The 13,681-nt window shown below is 36.6% G+C and overlaps 3 protein-coding genes across 6 annotated transcripts in view; 2 read left to right on the forward strand and 1 right to left on the reverse strand.

The window, feature by feature from the left end:
- Positions 1 to 652: 652 nt before the first annotated feature.
- On the reverse strand, positions 653 to 9,148 carry LOC117635809. 4 transcript variants are annotated; one of them, XM_034370175.1, is made up of 7 exons: positions 8,977 to 9,148; positions 8,061 to 8,155; positions 7,779 to 7,840; positions 6,705 to 7,117; positions 6,570 to 6,660; positions 2,970 to 4,545; positions 653 to 2,065 (listed from the first exon to the last, which is right to left on the reverse strand). In XM_034370175.1, the coding sequence occupies exons 4-7, from the start codon at positions 7,062 to 7,064 to the stop codon at positions 895 to 897; spliced, it is 3,198 nt and encodes a 1,065-aa protein (XP_034226066.1). In that variant the 5' UTR covers positions 7,065 to 7,117; positions 7,779 to 7,840; positions 8,061 to 8,155; positions 8,977 to 9,148; the 3' UTR covers positions 653 to 894. The 4 variants fall into 4 exon arrangements, with proteins under 4 accessions (XP_034226066.1, XP_034226065.1, XP_034226068.1 ...); XM_034370174.1 differs by lacking the exon at positions 7,779 to 7,840; XM_034370177.1 differs by lacking the exons at positions 6,705 to 7,117; positions 7,779 to 7,840; positions 8,061 to 8,155; positions 8,977 to 9,148 and having other exon boundaries at positions 6,058 to 6,685.
- A 186-nt stretch (positions 9,149 to 9,334) lies between these two features.
- Positions 9,335 to 11,411, forward strand: LOC117635661 (UPF0481 protein At3g47200-like). The gene is made up of 2 exons (XM_034369999.1): positions 9,335 to 9,428; positions 9,893 to 11,411. Exon 2 carries the CDS (start codon positions 10,006 to 10,008, stop codon positions 11,284 to 11,286), a length of 1,281 nt encoding a protein of 426 aa, XP_034225890.1. The 5' UTR covers positions 9,335 to 9,428; positions 9,893 to 10,005; the 3' UTR covers positions 11,287 to 11,411.
- Positions 11,412 to 11,920: 509 nt separating this feature from the next.
- Positions 11,921 to 13,681, forward strand: part of LOC117635677 (UPF0481 protein At3g47200-like) — a 4,427-nt gene continuing 2,666 nt past the window's right edge. The window contains exons 1-2 of the mRNA XM_034370016.1: positions 11,921 to 11,960; positions 13,027 to 13,528. Of these exons, the coding sequence (XP_034225907.1) occupies positions 13,043 to 13,528 (486 nt within the window). The 5' untranslated portion in view covers positions 11,921 to 11,960; positions 13,027 to 13,042. The remainder of the gene's footprint in view (positions 11,961 to 13,026; positions 13,529 to 13,681) is intronic.

Here is a 13,681-nt window from a genome sequence, read left to right on the forward strand (position 1 = left end):
TATAAATATATAAACAACAAAAGAAAGAATTAATATTTACTCAGTTTCTTTCTAATTTCCTATATATATATATAATAGACTAACAGTTCTAATTTTGTTCCATTAAATCTACAACAACCAAAAGAAAACTTCAAAAATTTGAATATTAATTATTGGTTATGAAAGTTAACATTGATCAATACTAAACCCTAAAGTTTTTCTTAGGTCAATGTTTTTGGTTGCTAGATTTATATATAAAAACTTTAGTACTAAAGTACCCTATGAAAACTGCAGTCTGTAATTTAGAGAGAAAGGAACAGATGCAATTATATTATAAAGCTAATGAATCAGGAATTAGACCAAAATTGTGAATCAACAAGAAACATAACTTAATTCTTGCTTCCTGTTACAAACAGATAGAGAAATCAAAGTATTAGTGATTTCTTGCACATAGACTATGTTTTCTGCATGTAAAATGTTGTAATTTATTTTAAAATTATATTTATGATCAGTAACAGTAATTTTACCTGATAAAACTGCCTCTGTATACCGCTTGATGCCAGTATCTGTATCAGTAGGTCCATTTCTTGCAACTATACATTGGGAAGCCTACTATTCCTGAAAGCGAATCCTGGAACACATATATACACATTGGAAGCCAATCAATAACGAATTATTTTGAAATGCCGTATCTTATAAATTAATCAGGATAGGAAAATCTATATCAACATCCTGAATCATGGCTCCGCCTTTTACAAAAATCAAATATGTAAACGAAACCTAATTTCAAAAAAATGATGCGTGACCAGGAATTACATCACTTAATTACTCAAGTTCTACATTTCCTAGTATCTATTCCGAATGTAGAAGATATATGTTCATTGACTTGCTCTCACTCTTAATTATTTAAACCCTCTAGCTCTTCATCCTTGGCTCACTTGATTTCTTCAAGCTACCTACTATGCCATCAAATAGCTTGTCCTTGTTATCACCAGAGTCTGCAACAAAAGAGTAGTTCTTTTGAGGTCTTTGCTTGCGGGCTTTGTTTGCCGAACAAGTACCATTCATGGGGCCAACTCCAGATGAAACAGATAGCTTAGAAACATTTGTGAAATCAACCAACCCTTCAAAATTCTCTGACCTCTCCTTGCTACTTCTGCCATCCTTACCGCTGTACCACGAGTCAAGGATCTGCAATAGGGAGCTATCTTCCTTGTTCACTCTGGCCGCACCTTCTCCTTCTAATTCAGTTAAGGGCGAAGTCTCTCCTTCTGAATCTGACAAGCCATCTGAAAGGGACGGTTCATAATCAAAACCCGTTGATCCTATTGCCTTCCTCCTTGATGCTACTTCCACTTCATATTTTTCCAATGTGTTGGCGACAGGGCCCAGCTCTTCCCATGGTGAGTCGCTAACATCATCCTTGGTTGACGCATCAGATAATTCACTATCTGAATTAGCCACTGTATGACTGACAGTCTGTTTTTGGATATTACGGACATAACTGTCCATATCAAACATTTTTGGAGTCTTACAAGCAGGAATGATGTAAGAGGACTCTACTTTAACCCCAGGCATCATTTGTAACAGGGATGACAACTTTTGATAACCAAGCATATGCAAATCAAGGTGGTAGCCATACCTATCAAGAAACAACTTTCTGAATAAGGCCATGTTATATCCTTCTGGGTACTCTTTCAATATCTCATTTACAAGCTTTTGGCAATCAGCTATTATCTCAATTCTACACCTGTCGGAGGGTTTCTTTTTAATGGCAGGTAGTGAAACTCCACTATGAGGAATATTCCGACATTTTTCCCCTCCATCATGTTCTCGTGATCTTTGTATGTCATGTTGTGATGGTTCATTCAAAAAGATGGATGTCAACCTATTTGTATCATTAGAATGATCTAGAGAACTCTTGCCATCGCGATAGGTAAGTTTGAATGGTGACGTCTGGGAGGGGCTTTCTTCCACCCATTTTTTTTCTGATATTAACAAATCTACCAAGTGAACGAGATCACTTTTGCAGAGAGATCTAAGAAACAAAGGTCCTTCCTTCTGAAGATTCAGTGCCATCTGTTCCCTGTAACAATTGAAGCACAAGGATAGCATTAAGATACAAGTTTAATAGCAACTTCTGATGCAACCAAGTTCAAACAATACTATCAAAGAAAATCAGCAAAATAATCAATTTTGGTTCAACTGTTCCATTGACTGGATATTTGAATATCAACTCCAGTATGAGCAAGGATCATTGAGAACTATTTAAAACTTAAGGAGTATGAAAGTACGTTGAATACAATCTGAGGCTAAAAAAAGCCTATCTTCAGGTTTCTCGTACTTTTTGCAATCTCGAAATGGACTGATCAATCTTGTATCCTCAATGCAAGAGTTCCTACACCCATAATTAAATTCTATTGCACCGCCTTGATGCAATTCATTTAACTCTAACATCAAAATTTTCTGCCTCATGGACAAATTCAGAATTTCAGATGAAGAATATGGATCCTTTTTTTCCTTCTTTAATGATTTCTAATTTGAAGAAATTATGTCAGTTATTTTCATTCCAAAAACATTGTAATATATCCAAGACTTCTTAAGGGATTAAATTTCATACATATACACATATATAAGGAAATTCTCTCTTGCCAAACTTACAATCTGAAATTTGAATTCAGAGTACTACAACATACGTGCCGGATATTTTGCAAGAGAACATTACCCTATGTACATACATAATATGTATTCTATTACAAAATCTAAGGACCTAAAGAATCAGACAAAAAATCAAGAAACATGTTAGCAAATTCTTAGTTCTAAAGTTGGACAGAATTATCCCTGTGACGAAATAAAAGGAAATTGGGATCATTGTTTTTTAATCAAAAAAAGAATTCCACTACACAAAGTAACACAAACGTGAAGATTAGAACTAGGTGTGTGTATGTGTGTGTATAATTCACAAAAAAGAATAAAGGAGTAAATGATACCTGGTCCTTGATTCGGAAGCAAGAACTGATCCTTTAGGTGTGTCCATGAAAGATCCCATGTCACGCCAAAATGAATCCTTTGAAAAGAGCATGTGCTCTTGAGAGTGAGTGTTCATCAGGTTTGGTCTGTCACAGGATTGATCACTCAATTTATCAGAGCACGGGCTACTTCTCCAGAATTTACACCAGTTTACTATCTGCTCAAAAAACCCTTGACTTGTTTTAGATTTATTAGTATATACTTCATAACTTGTCGCAGTTTCGTTGTCCTTATCTGATTCATTGTAGGATGAAGAAGATGAAACGTGAGGTGCTTGATCAACGACCTGACTCGTTGATCCCACTAACTTTTCCTTATCTTTTCTTTGTCCAGAGTTACCAACAGAAGTACACTGTTTCACTGGAGTGTCATGGCCTTCCTTCTCAGTCGCATTACCGGAAGTGTAATGATCTTCTTGACCGTCATGACTTCTAGTCCCTGAAACATTACCTCTATAGCCAAACCATTGTCTCCAAATCCACTTAAAATAACCCACCTCAGATGAAGAACCTTGTGCAACTGCTGGAGGAAAATGAAGCTCATTATCTTGTTCTTTAGCCACTTCGACAACCTTTCCATCAATGGGCACTGAAGTCTTCACATTCTCAGTGCAAGGAGTGGATGGTGACTTCTCATCAAGTGCAGAAAGTAGTGGTTTTGCCGAAGACTTCACATTCTCAGGGGAAGGAGGCAACATTGACTTCCCATCCGATTTAGGTGAAAAGGGTTGTTGCAATTCTCTATTAGGGTCTTCCACATTTGATTCATGGGATGCAGGTGATGACAACTTTCTATTTGCACTTACATTAATAGACTTGTGCTCACAATCTAACCGTGAGGCTAAACTAAGATCCTGGCCTCCATTATCAGCAATAGATTCTGTGGACATACCTAGATTGGACTGACATGGTTCAGATGATTTTTCACTTCCACCACGTGCAAGAAATTTTCCATCACCTAACGATTGGAGATTTAAAATATGTGAAAGAAAGCGGGAAAACTTTTTATACCCATAGAAGTCTCTATCTATACTCAAGTTACATTTCCCAAGCTCCATGCGAAGGTCTGTAATGGAGATTCCTTTAGGGTGTGACTTCAATATCTGACGAATTTGCTTCATGACTGCAGTAGGAATTGGACGAGGCTTAGAATCTGAACCAGGTTCAGACAACTTCTCAGTTTGTGGCTGTGCTGGAGGCTCAACCACTGAGTACGGGTCTTCAAGAGGTACCTTGTAATGGCCATACCAAGAACCATAGGGACCATCAGGTGGTTGGTTAAAATACTTTCCAGTGAGGTTTTCACCTGTAAGCAAAGCATGCCATGGCCACATGATACTTGCAGCACTGCAGAGGACACCAGGAGCATTTTCAGGACTTGCTAGCAATATATTGTAGTTGTTCATTCTTAACCGGTGTAAAATGCTAGCAAAATCCCTGTCACCAGAAATTAAGAAAAGATGTGCTGGTGGGGGATTTTGAGAAACCCAATACATAAGATCTACAAGAAGAGACCTATCAGCACTGTTCTTTCCACCTGCAATAACGAAAATATTTGCAATATAATATGGTTAGGATACAAGAACTGAATGTATGTCTATGCGCAGACACAGATGGGAATGCACATGTTAAACCCATTTCAAGTGGAAATTTTATTTCAAACAGTAAAATCAGTGGTGAAATTTACTTCAGAAGGTACATTAAGCATTTACCACCAGTACGGCATCTTGCATAATATGATGACATACATATCAAATACCATTGGTCAAAAATTTATATATTCTGCATAAAAATATTAATAAATAAAAATACCTTCTTTACCAAGAACAACAACATGAAGAGAAATTTGCATCCTGACTTAGATTGCAAGTCATAAATCTTAAATGCTTTCTCTAACAAACCAGCAATGACTAACTTTGAACAAAAACGAGCCCAAAGATAAAAGCACAGTCAAGATTAAATAAACTGTCATGTACAAGGGTCCTAGATTTATATTCGGCATATTAAAGTACAGCCTACTGTCCAAAAGAATTGCATATGGATCAAAGGCGATAGTTCAAATAGCAACACTTAAAAGAGGTCATATGCAGCCCCTTCAGACCCCTAACCAAATTCATGTATAATAGAATACTAGTATTAGTTGACAATCTCATAATTAACCATATCTGCGATACTTGACTATTGGAATGTTATAGTCAACTATAAATGGATGAAGTTTACCATGATTAGAGACGGTCGACTCTGAGATCTGCAGCTGTTAAAAATATAGCTATTCTTCATACTGGGAAGTACAAATACCCATGTCCCCATTTGAGGAATTGAGAGAGAGCCCTTGAGAAAACAAGCCTTGGACACTTTATGCATACAAAGGGGAGATTAAACTTGAACATCTATTTACTTTATTACAAATTGTGAGCATTGAAGAACAAAGCAAGTTACTGCTCCGATTGTGCAGCAATGCCAGGTCAACGCTACATTTATGCATTGTTACGCTGATAGCCATATCTAGATCTTTGTTTCTCCTTTCCTTTATTTTTATTTTTTTTTTTGGTTATTTCATAAATTTTAGCGACTCATACTCATTTTGGTGACAACTAGAGCCCTAATACCATGTTAAACAGCCACTAGACCCTCAAAGAATTACACCTTTAACTGCTTAACTGTGTTCTCCTTTAGTGCTATTATTGGTCACTATGTGCTGCCATAACATGCTTCTTTTTTTTCTTTTTTCTTTTTTCTTTTTTGTCGTAATACTGTTTACACAACCTTATATCATCCATGAAAATTTGAGATTTCAAAAAATGTAATGTCCTTATATTTATCTAAGTTGCTGAAAGCAATCCTCCTCAAGTGTTTTTTTTTTTTTTTGGGTTTGATTTACTTATTTTCACCTCATAACTTTGAGTAGTAGTAAAAACAACCTTTAGTTTTATCATATCCTAGACGTGTTGGCTTAGATCACTTTAAAAAAATAAACATTTCTTAAAAAACTTAAACAGTATATCATTGCACTCAGTAACAACATATATTGTGTGTACCATTGTGCTACCTTTAGCATTCTGCTGTGCTAGAGCTCAAGAGGGTCAGAATATTTGGAGGTTTCATGCTTTCACTTTTAGAACCTCGAAAGATCAGATATACAACTGCATTCCCCCAGATACTTTATATACAATTTTTTCACGCAATCTTCCACTTAATCAACCCCTGTCGCACCACTTGCACTCATAGGATACAATTACAAATATACATGTATGAGTATACTATAGGCTACTTTATTTCAGCATTGCACCACATAATTCCCAACTTCAATTCATTTGCAAATTGAATTAAATAATTCACAAAAGGAAACAAAGTTGTTTCAGCATTTATCTTCCTCAATATATGAGCACTTTTTTATATATATTTATTATAGAAATATACGGGCATACATACAAACAACTATATCTATGCAACTAAATCATTCATCTCATAGTCTGCACTCATACACCTTTCCAGCCATTACAACAAAACTCACCACACAAAAAGAAATGATAAGCAGTTAAGTTGAAGAATCAGACTAACCGTGAGGAACATGAGTAAGATTGACCCCAGTAGAGGACAAGGCCTCCTGGTTAGCCCTTGACAACTGCAACATGTCGCCGAAAGCCGTGATCTGAATGGGGCCCTTTATCCCATTGGCCCTGATAAAGCCGTGATCTGAATGGGGCCCTTTATCCCATTGGCCCTGATAGCTGCAGTGATCGCATGTGCTACCTTGAACACGTTGACGCCGGCTGGCAAATGGCAGTTCTCAAAGTCCCACCAAACCGAAATCCTCACATTCCGAACATCCTCATCGTGGCGTCTGAAAGAATAGTTACTGTGAAAATGGTGAGCTGGTGAAGAGGTTGAAAAGTGGGAAATCTGAAGAAAAGGAGGAGATAGCGAAGAGGAAGACAAGCAGTAGAGGGTTCTTGGAGATATGAGTCTCATGGTGGATAGGATGAGAGTTAGGTTAAAGTTTAGGGGAAATGGTTTTGGTGTGGAAGAGGAAGACGATCTAAAACCTCTAGGCATGTGCTGTGCACTTGGATAAGCCTTGTTCCTCCATTCTTTTGCAATTGGTTATGCTATCATTAAAAAAAAAAAACATATAATTAATTTGAAGTGCACCAATGCAATCCATTCATCATAGATTAATCAATTGTCATACAATAAAATTGAAACTAAAACTAAAGATTACCAATATATATCAATATATAGACAGCATGACATACAAGGATCTGATAAATACCATCACAGAACACTAGAGGAAAACCAAGATTTTAACTACAACTTACTCATATAAATTTGTAACATATAAGAATATCCAACTGGATATATTGGTGCATCATATGCTAATGTTCTCTAGATGCAGATAACGCTACCTAATTAAGAAAAACCATAACAAGAAGGTCAGTGTATTGCACTTATTGTTACAGATTATCCGTTAAAAATGCATGCTACAACTCACTAGTTTTTAGAGACATTTTCAACAATCAGTTCTTTTATGGAATCACACTCAAAAGTGCATGGGGTATAAATTAAGACATGCAGCTTTAACAAACAATCAGATGAAACGTAAATTTTGTTCTTGTCTAGGTAGCAGCACTAGACTAATGGTCTTGGCGTGCAAGTTGCAACTGGTTTATTTCATAACAAAGCTAAGCCTTGGAAAAATAGAACTGACCCCAAATTGAAACGTCATGTGAAAAGGGAACAGACAATTTCACAAAAGTTTTGCAACCATACCTTCTACAAATCCCCCATTAAAGTGTAAAGATGGTATTCAGAGATGTGGATGTAAATCCTGTCTTTATTAGAAAAGGGTTACGTTTCCCATATGGTTATAGAGAATGGTGATAAGAACACAACTGGAAATAGAAAATGGCACGAAAATAAGAGAAAAGGAGTGCCTCTTCAAGGAGGAGTCATGAGAAAAACTTAAAACACATGAGTCATTTCCAGATTGCCTACAGAATCTAAACAAAATTTGGTGAAAAATGAACAAGCTATTAATGTATTGTAGCATACCACAATTCCACTTGGCCTTTGATTTAAAGGAAGACTCGTCCCGCTTGATGCACGATGGATGGTATGCCTTAGGACAGCCCCTAACAAGTAACAATCTACAAAGAAGTATTAAATTAAGCAATGCTAATCAGCACAAAGAACACATCTGCAAAATGAATTATCAATTTGATTGCCAATAAGGACATGAAATCACCAATAAATAAATAAACAGCACAGGACATGCTTCTTTTTTGGTAGAGATAGAGAGAGAGTTGAGACAGATAGTCATACAAAGAAAATATATCGTTTGCAATATTGGTGTTGGACTTCTTGCATTTCTCTAAGGTGGAAATAAGATTTCCCTCTTGAACAGATAGGGAAATTATTGCAACTGGCCTTTTTTTGGTTTCACCTAGCATTTTGCAATGAGTACCATATGTGAAAAAATCCATGGATTTAACATATTCTTGTTCTTGTTTGATAAAACCGATTTTTACTATTTCAACTTGCTTTTAAACATGGTTTTGCACCAATCTTAAAGTGAGAACATGTAAATTTTTCACAAGTGAGGAATCTAAATTTCAAAAGTGCTTTGAATTCCAAAGCATTAGATGAATCTGAATTGATTAGTGAATCACAATTTTGACTATAGTTATGCACATTATTTCTCAGCTTGAAAAAGGAGTAGATGACTTGGTTGGTAGCTTTGCCAGGTTAGATTAGTTAAACCAGAACAACAAAGAAACCCAGAACAAAACCCAAACCCAATCGGAAAAGTGACCCCAAATACACAAAACAGACGAAACACATTTGAGATTCAATGATCAGAGTCCAAATTCCGAAGAAAGAAATGCTAGTTAACAATCAATTGGTACTGGGTAAGCACAATTGATAGTTCACTGTCCATGTCAAAACACAATTTGAAAAAGGCTCTTACATGTTTGTCGACAGCGAAGACAAATCTTTGAAGACGAACGAAGATTTAACTACGAACGAGGATTTAACTACGATCGAAGATTTGCCTTGTTGAAGACCAGCGAAGATTTTGGCTTCGCTGTTGAAGGCGAGAGAAGACGAAGAGGGTTTAGGGTTTAGTGTTGGTGTTTCGGCTCGAGTCCGTGTGTTGTTTTGGGCTAGTGTTAGTTAAGCCCATGCTTCTGTATAGTCCAGTTGCTAAATAAGCGTTTGGTTCAAGACAGGATTGGTGCTAAATAGCCCAATCCTGTCCTAATACTGTCAAACAAACATGCCCTTATTGGTCTTTTTTTGTTGTAATTTCTCTCTATTAAAATATTCTCTCAAGAAAACACCTGCAACTGGAGAATTGCATCAAATTCGATGAACATGGTGCATAAATTTTAGAACTTGCATTGCAATTTGCATGCCCGGGTAAGAAAGAAACATGTTTCTCCTCTTTACCTTTTGATCAATAATTACCCGTTAAATTCATATATACAATGTGTTAACTGTAACGCCTCAAATCTTCCTCTTTATCCATAATGCATGCATATGTATCCCCCTTTACAATGTAGGTCAAAAACACCACAGAAATCACTACAAATTGTTAGATTGTTAATGAACGTCAACCCAAATTATTAAAACCCCTCAACTTTTCTTAATTAAATGCTTTTTTTATCAATCTCATCTTCGAATTTTCGGTGGAACGGGATAATTAGATCTCAGTTTCACCCTGCAGGATTGCAAGAATAGCAGTTGTTGAATGGACATTTGGTTGTAACAATTTCCATTTAGAGGTTCAATGCACATTTTTTGTTAATATATATTCATTAATTGCTCCAATCTTTGTATGACATTTGGTTGTAACAATTTCCATTTTCCTCTGTCAAAACCAGATTTTAGCTAACTAGGAGCTAGAAAGGAGTTCATGATGGTAGAGAACAACGTTAATGACCTCTACACGGTGCTACTTAGTCATCAGAACTGAGATGTGATTGCAGAAAAAAATATGAGGCGAATCTTGAGTGAAAGCAGACATGATGTAGAATTAATAGCATCCTCGATTCGAGGAAAGCTTAACCAGCAGCCTCCATTGCCAGCTTGTAGTTGCATCTTTAGAATCCCTAACGTGCTACGCAGGCATAACGAAAAAGCTTTTCTTCCGAATTTAGTTTCAATAGGGCCATTTCACCATGGACAAAGGAACCTGCAAGTCATGGAAGAGATTAAGCTATGGTATATGCATTGCCTCCTTGACCGAAAACCAACTTCAGAGACGAGGCTGGAGTACCTTATCGAGCTCATTAGAAGTGCAGAACAACACTGTCGAGATTGCTACGGTGAAAAAATTGATATGAGCAGTGAAAAATTTGTAGAAATGATGGTGGTTGATGGTTGCTTTATTATAGAACTTTTCCGCAAGTATGCAAGAGTGGTGCCTAGTAACAAGGATGATCCAGTGTTCTACACGTTATGGATGCACACTGCGCTTATAAACGACTTGTTTCTACTCGAAAACCAGCTTCCTTGGAGAGTTCTTGAGTGTTTGTTCCACAACACAAGGGAAAACAATGAAAAACCAACAAACTATTCTCTGTTCCAGCTTGCTCTCAACTTCTTTAGGCACTCCACCTTCTCACAGTCTTCACATCTCAATGAAGAAGTGGAAAACAAACATTTACTTGGCATCATAAGAAACTCTTTGCTTGGCTCGTATACGCAGTTACAGTTAACGTTCAAAAGTTACTGGGAACCAATTCCATCTGTGTCAGAGCTTCTACAAGCTGGAGTTCAGTTTAAGCTTCGAAACACTGGTGACAACATGCTCGACATAACCTTCGAGAATGGAGTGATGGAAATTCCGCCAGTAAACATTCGAGAGAACGCAGAGTCTCTCTTCAGAAACCTCATCGCATATGAGCAGTGCAATCCAAGCATCTCCATTTCTAACATTACCTCTTATGCTGTGGTGTTGGACAACCTTATTAAGTCTAGCAAAGATGTACACCTTCTCATTCAGAGAGGAATTATAACTACGGTCTTGAGCAAGGAGGACATAGCTCGTTTCTTCACTAGGCTTTACAATGACACCATCCCGGGCTACTTCTCTTATGCAGAACTCACCAAGAATGTGAATGCGTATTATAAAGATCGCTGGCACCGATGGCAGACGATTCTCAGACGCGATTATTTCAACAATCCATGGTCAATCTTGTCATTTGCTGCTGCACTCATGATCCTAGGTTTGACATTCATTCAGACCATATATACCATTCTGACTTTCTACTAGGCATGCAATTGTGTTTTGGCCAATGTCTTTGTAAATTTACTTAATACACTGTCATGTCTTGTCTCTGTGAATTTTTAGCTAATGCTGTGAAAGCTGTTTGTGTATGTTGTATGTTCAATATGAAACCAAGGCTGTAATTGCTTACATGTATATAAATATTTATGTATAGCTATAGCAATTGAGAATTTGCAGAGCGGTTTACGTTTGTGGAAAACTTGTTATATATACTTGATTCAGAAACCTCTAATTACTTACACTAAATTCACCACAACTTGTGGAAATTTCTTCATCTACTTGCAATACAACCCTCATCTTAGCATGGTGAATTCTGACAGGTACGTAAATAATCTTTCTTTGTCTTAATAGAATCCTCATCTGAAGTTATCATGGTGAAATAATCTAGAAAACTCGACACCGCCGACTTGGCTTATTCTTTGCTGTTATTCCAGCCACTAATCTTGGCGACATTGCCTCTTCCACCAAGTTATTTATATTCCTGATTCTTGTAGAATTTTTTAGATACTTTTATCGCAAAATGAGCATTAGTATTTTCAACATTGGATGCTTAGAAGTCGCTATAGCTATAAGAGGGGCCGAGGATCTCCTTCCCTTGAGTTTCTTCCAAGCAAAAAGAAAAGAGAGAGTCTGCAATTGAAGAGCCACGCACACCCCAGGTAACAAACGTTTTCCTCTTTACCTTTGTCAATTACCTATATATATATATATATATATGTATAATACTATAATGTGTGAATCAGTGGTGTGTAAGGCCTCGATCTCCCCCTAGACAACAGGTAATTGACAAACATAAGCATGTTTTTACTGGTCGCTACTAACGGATACTACAAATATGAAATTTATCTCTAAAAAGAGTTGTGTGATGAAACAAGTGTTACACGCATGCATGCATAAAGCAGATTACATTTTATTATATTTTCTGCTAAGCAGATTAGATTTAGAGGCATTCCATCTTAATATATTGTTCCAATATTTGTTTGTTTTTTTTTTTTTTTCACATTTGAATACAAGCAATCGATAAGCGATAGTCTAACTACAAGGGGAAAAGTTTTTCACACACACACACATTACCAAGGTGCTATGGAGATTCGAACTTGAGACCATTTAGTCTGCAAGTTAATGCACTTTTCCACTAGGCATTGACGACATATTTGGTTTAAAGAATAAGATTAATTATTGTTTCCCTCTTGTAACAGACACTCAATCTCACTTTACCCTTGAAATTAAAATTTTCTCACTTAACCCTCCACAAAGTCATTACCTATCTCAGTTTGCCCTCCACCGTCAAGTATGTTCAAAAAACTGTCAAAATTGATAATGTGGCATGAAAGGGATCCAGTATTTTGTTAAAAAGTCTGCCACGTACGTACCAAGAATAAAAAAAATATAAAAATGATTACTTAAAAAAAATTGAACTTAACAACTTATGATGACACCCAAACCACCTTCTCTGTTTCTTAAAAAAATGATTACTTCAAATTTTATAGTAGCTAAAAATACTAAAATGTTCATGTCAGGTCAGCACACCTAACAGTTTTGTGGATGAAGATGGTAAAGTGATAAAATTTAAGCAATTTTTGAGATTGTGGGGTTAAGTGAGAACATTTCAGTTTCATATGAGTTAAAGTGAGACCGAATATCCGTTACAAGGGGAAGACATTAATTAAGCCTATAGATAGAATAACCATTTTTCTTCTATTAAAAACATATATTACCTGATAGGAGTAAGGTGTTCCAGATGGCAGGCAGCAATGTTAGTGACCACTCCGTGATGCAAATTAGGGATGAGGACAGAAGAGATGATGTGATTGCAGAAAATAATGGGAATATGGTAACCTTGATGAGTGAAAATAGAAATGGTGTGGAATTAATAGTATCTTCAATTCGAGGAAAGCTTCACCAGAATCCTCCATCAACAGCTAGAAGTTGCATATTTAGAATCCCTAACGTGTTGCACAGGCATAACGAAAAAGCTTTTGTTCCAAATTTGGTTTCAATAGGGCCATTTCAACATGGAAAAAAGAACCTGAAAGTGATGCAAGAGATTAAGCTGTGGTATTTGCATTGCCTCCTTGATCGAAAGCCAACTTCAGAGACCAGTTTGGAGTACTTGGTAGAAGCCATTAAAAGTATGGAGCAAGACTGTCGTGATTGTTATGGCGAAAAAATTCATATGAGTAGTGAAAAATTTGTGGAAATGATGGTGGTTGATGGTTGCTTTATCGTGGAGCTCTTCTGTTGTGCGGAAGCGTCAACCAACTGCGAGTGAAAAATAAATAACAACAGGCAGGAGAAAAATTGAACAAAATAATCAACAAGAACAACACCAAGATTTATACCGGTTCGGCAATTGCCTACATCCAGTTTGGAGACGATG

The sequence above is a fragment of the Prunus dulcis genome, chromosome 7 (genome assembly GCF_902201215.1).
Source record: "Prunus dulcis chromosome 7, ALMONDv2, whole genome shotgun sequence".
In the NCBI taxonomy this organism is placed as follows: Eukaryota; Viridiplantae; Streptophyta; class Magnoliopsida; order Rosales; family Rosaceae; genus Prunus; species Prunus dulcis.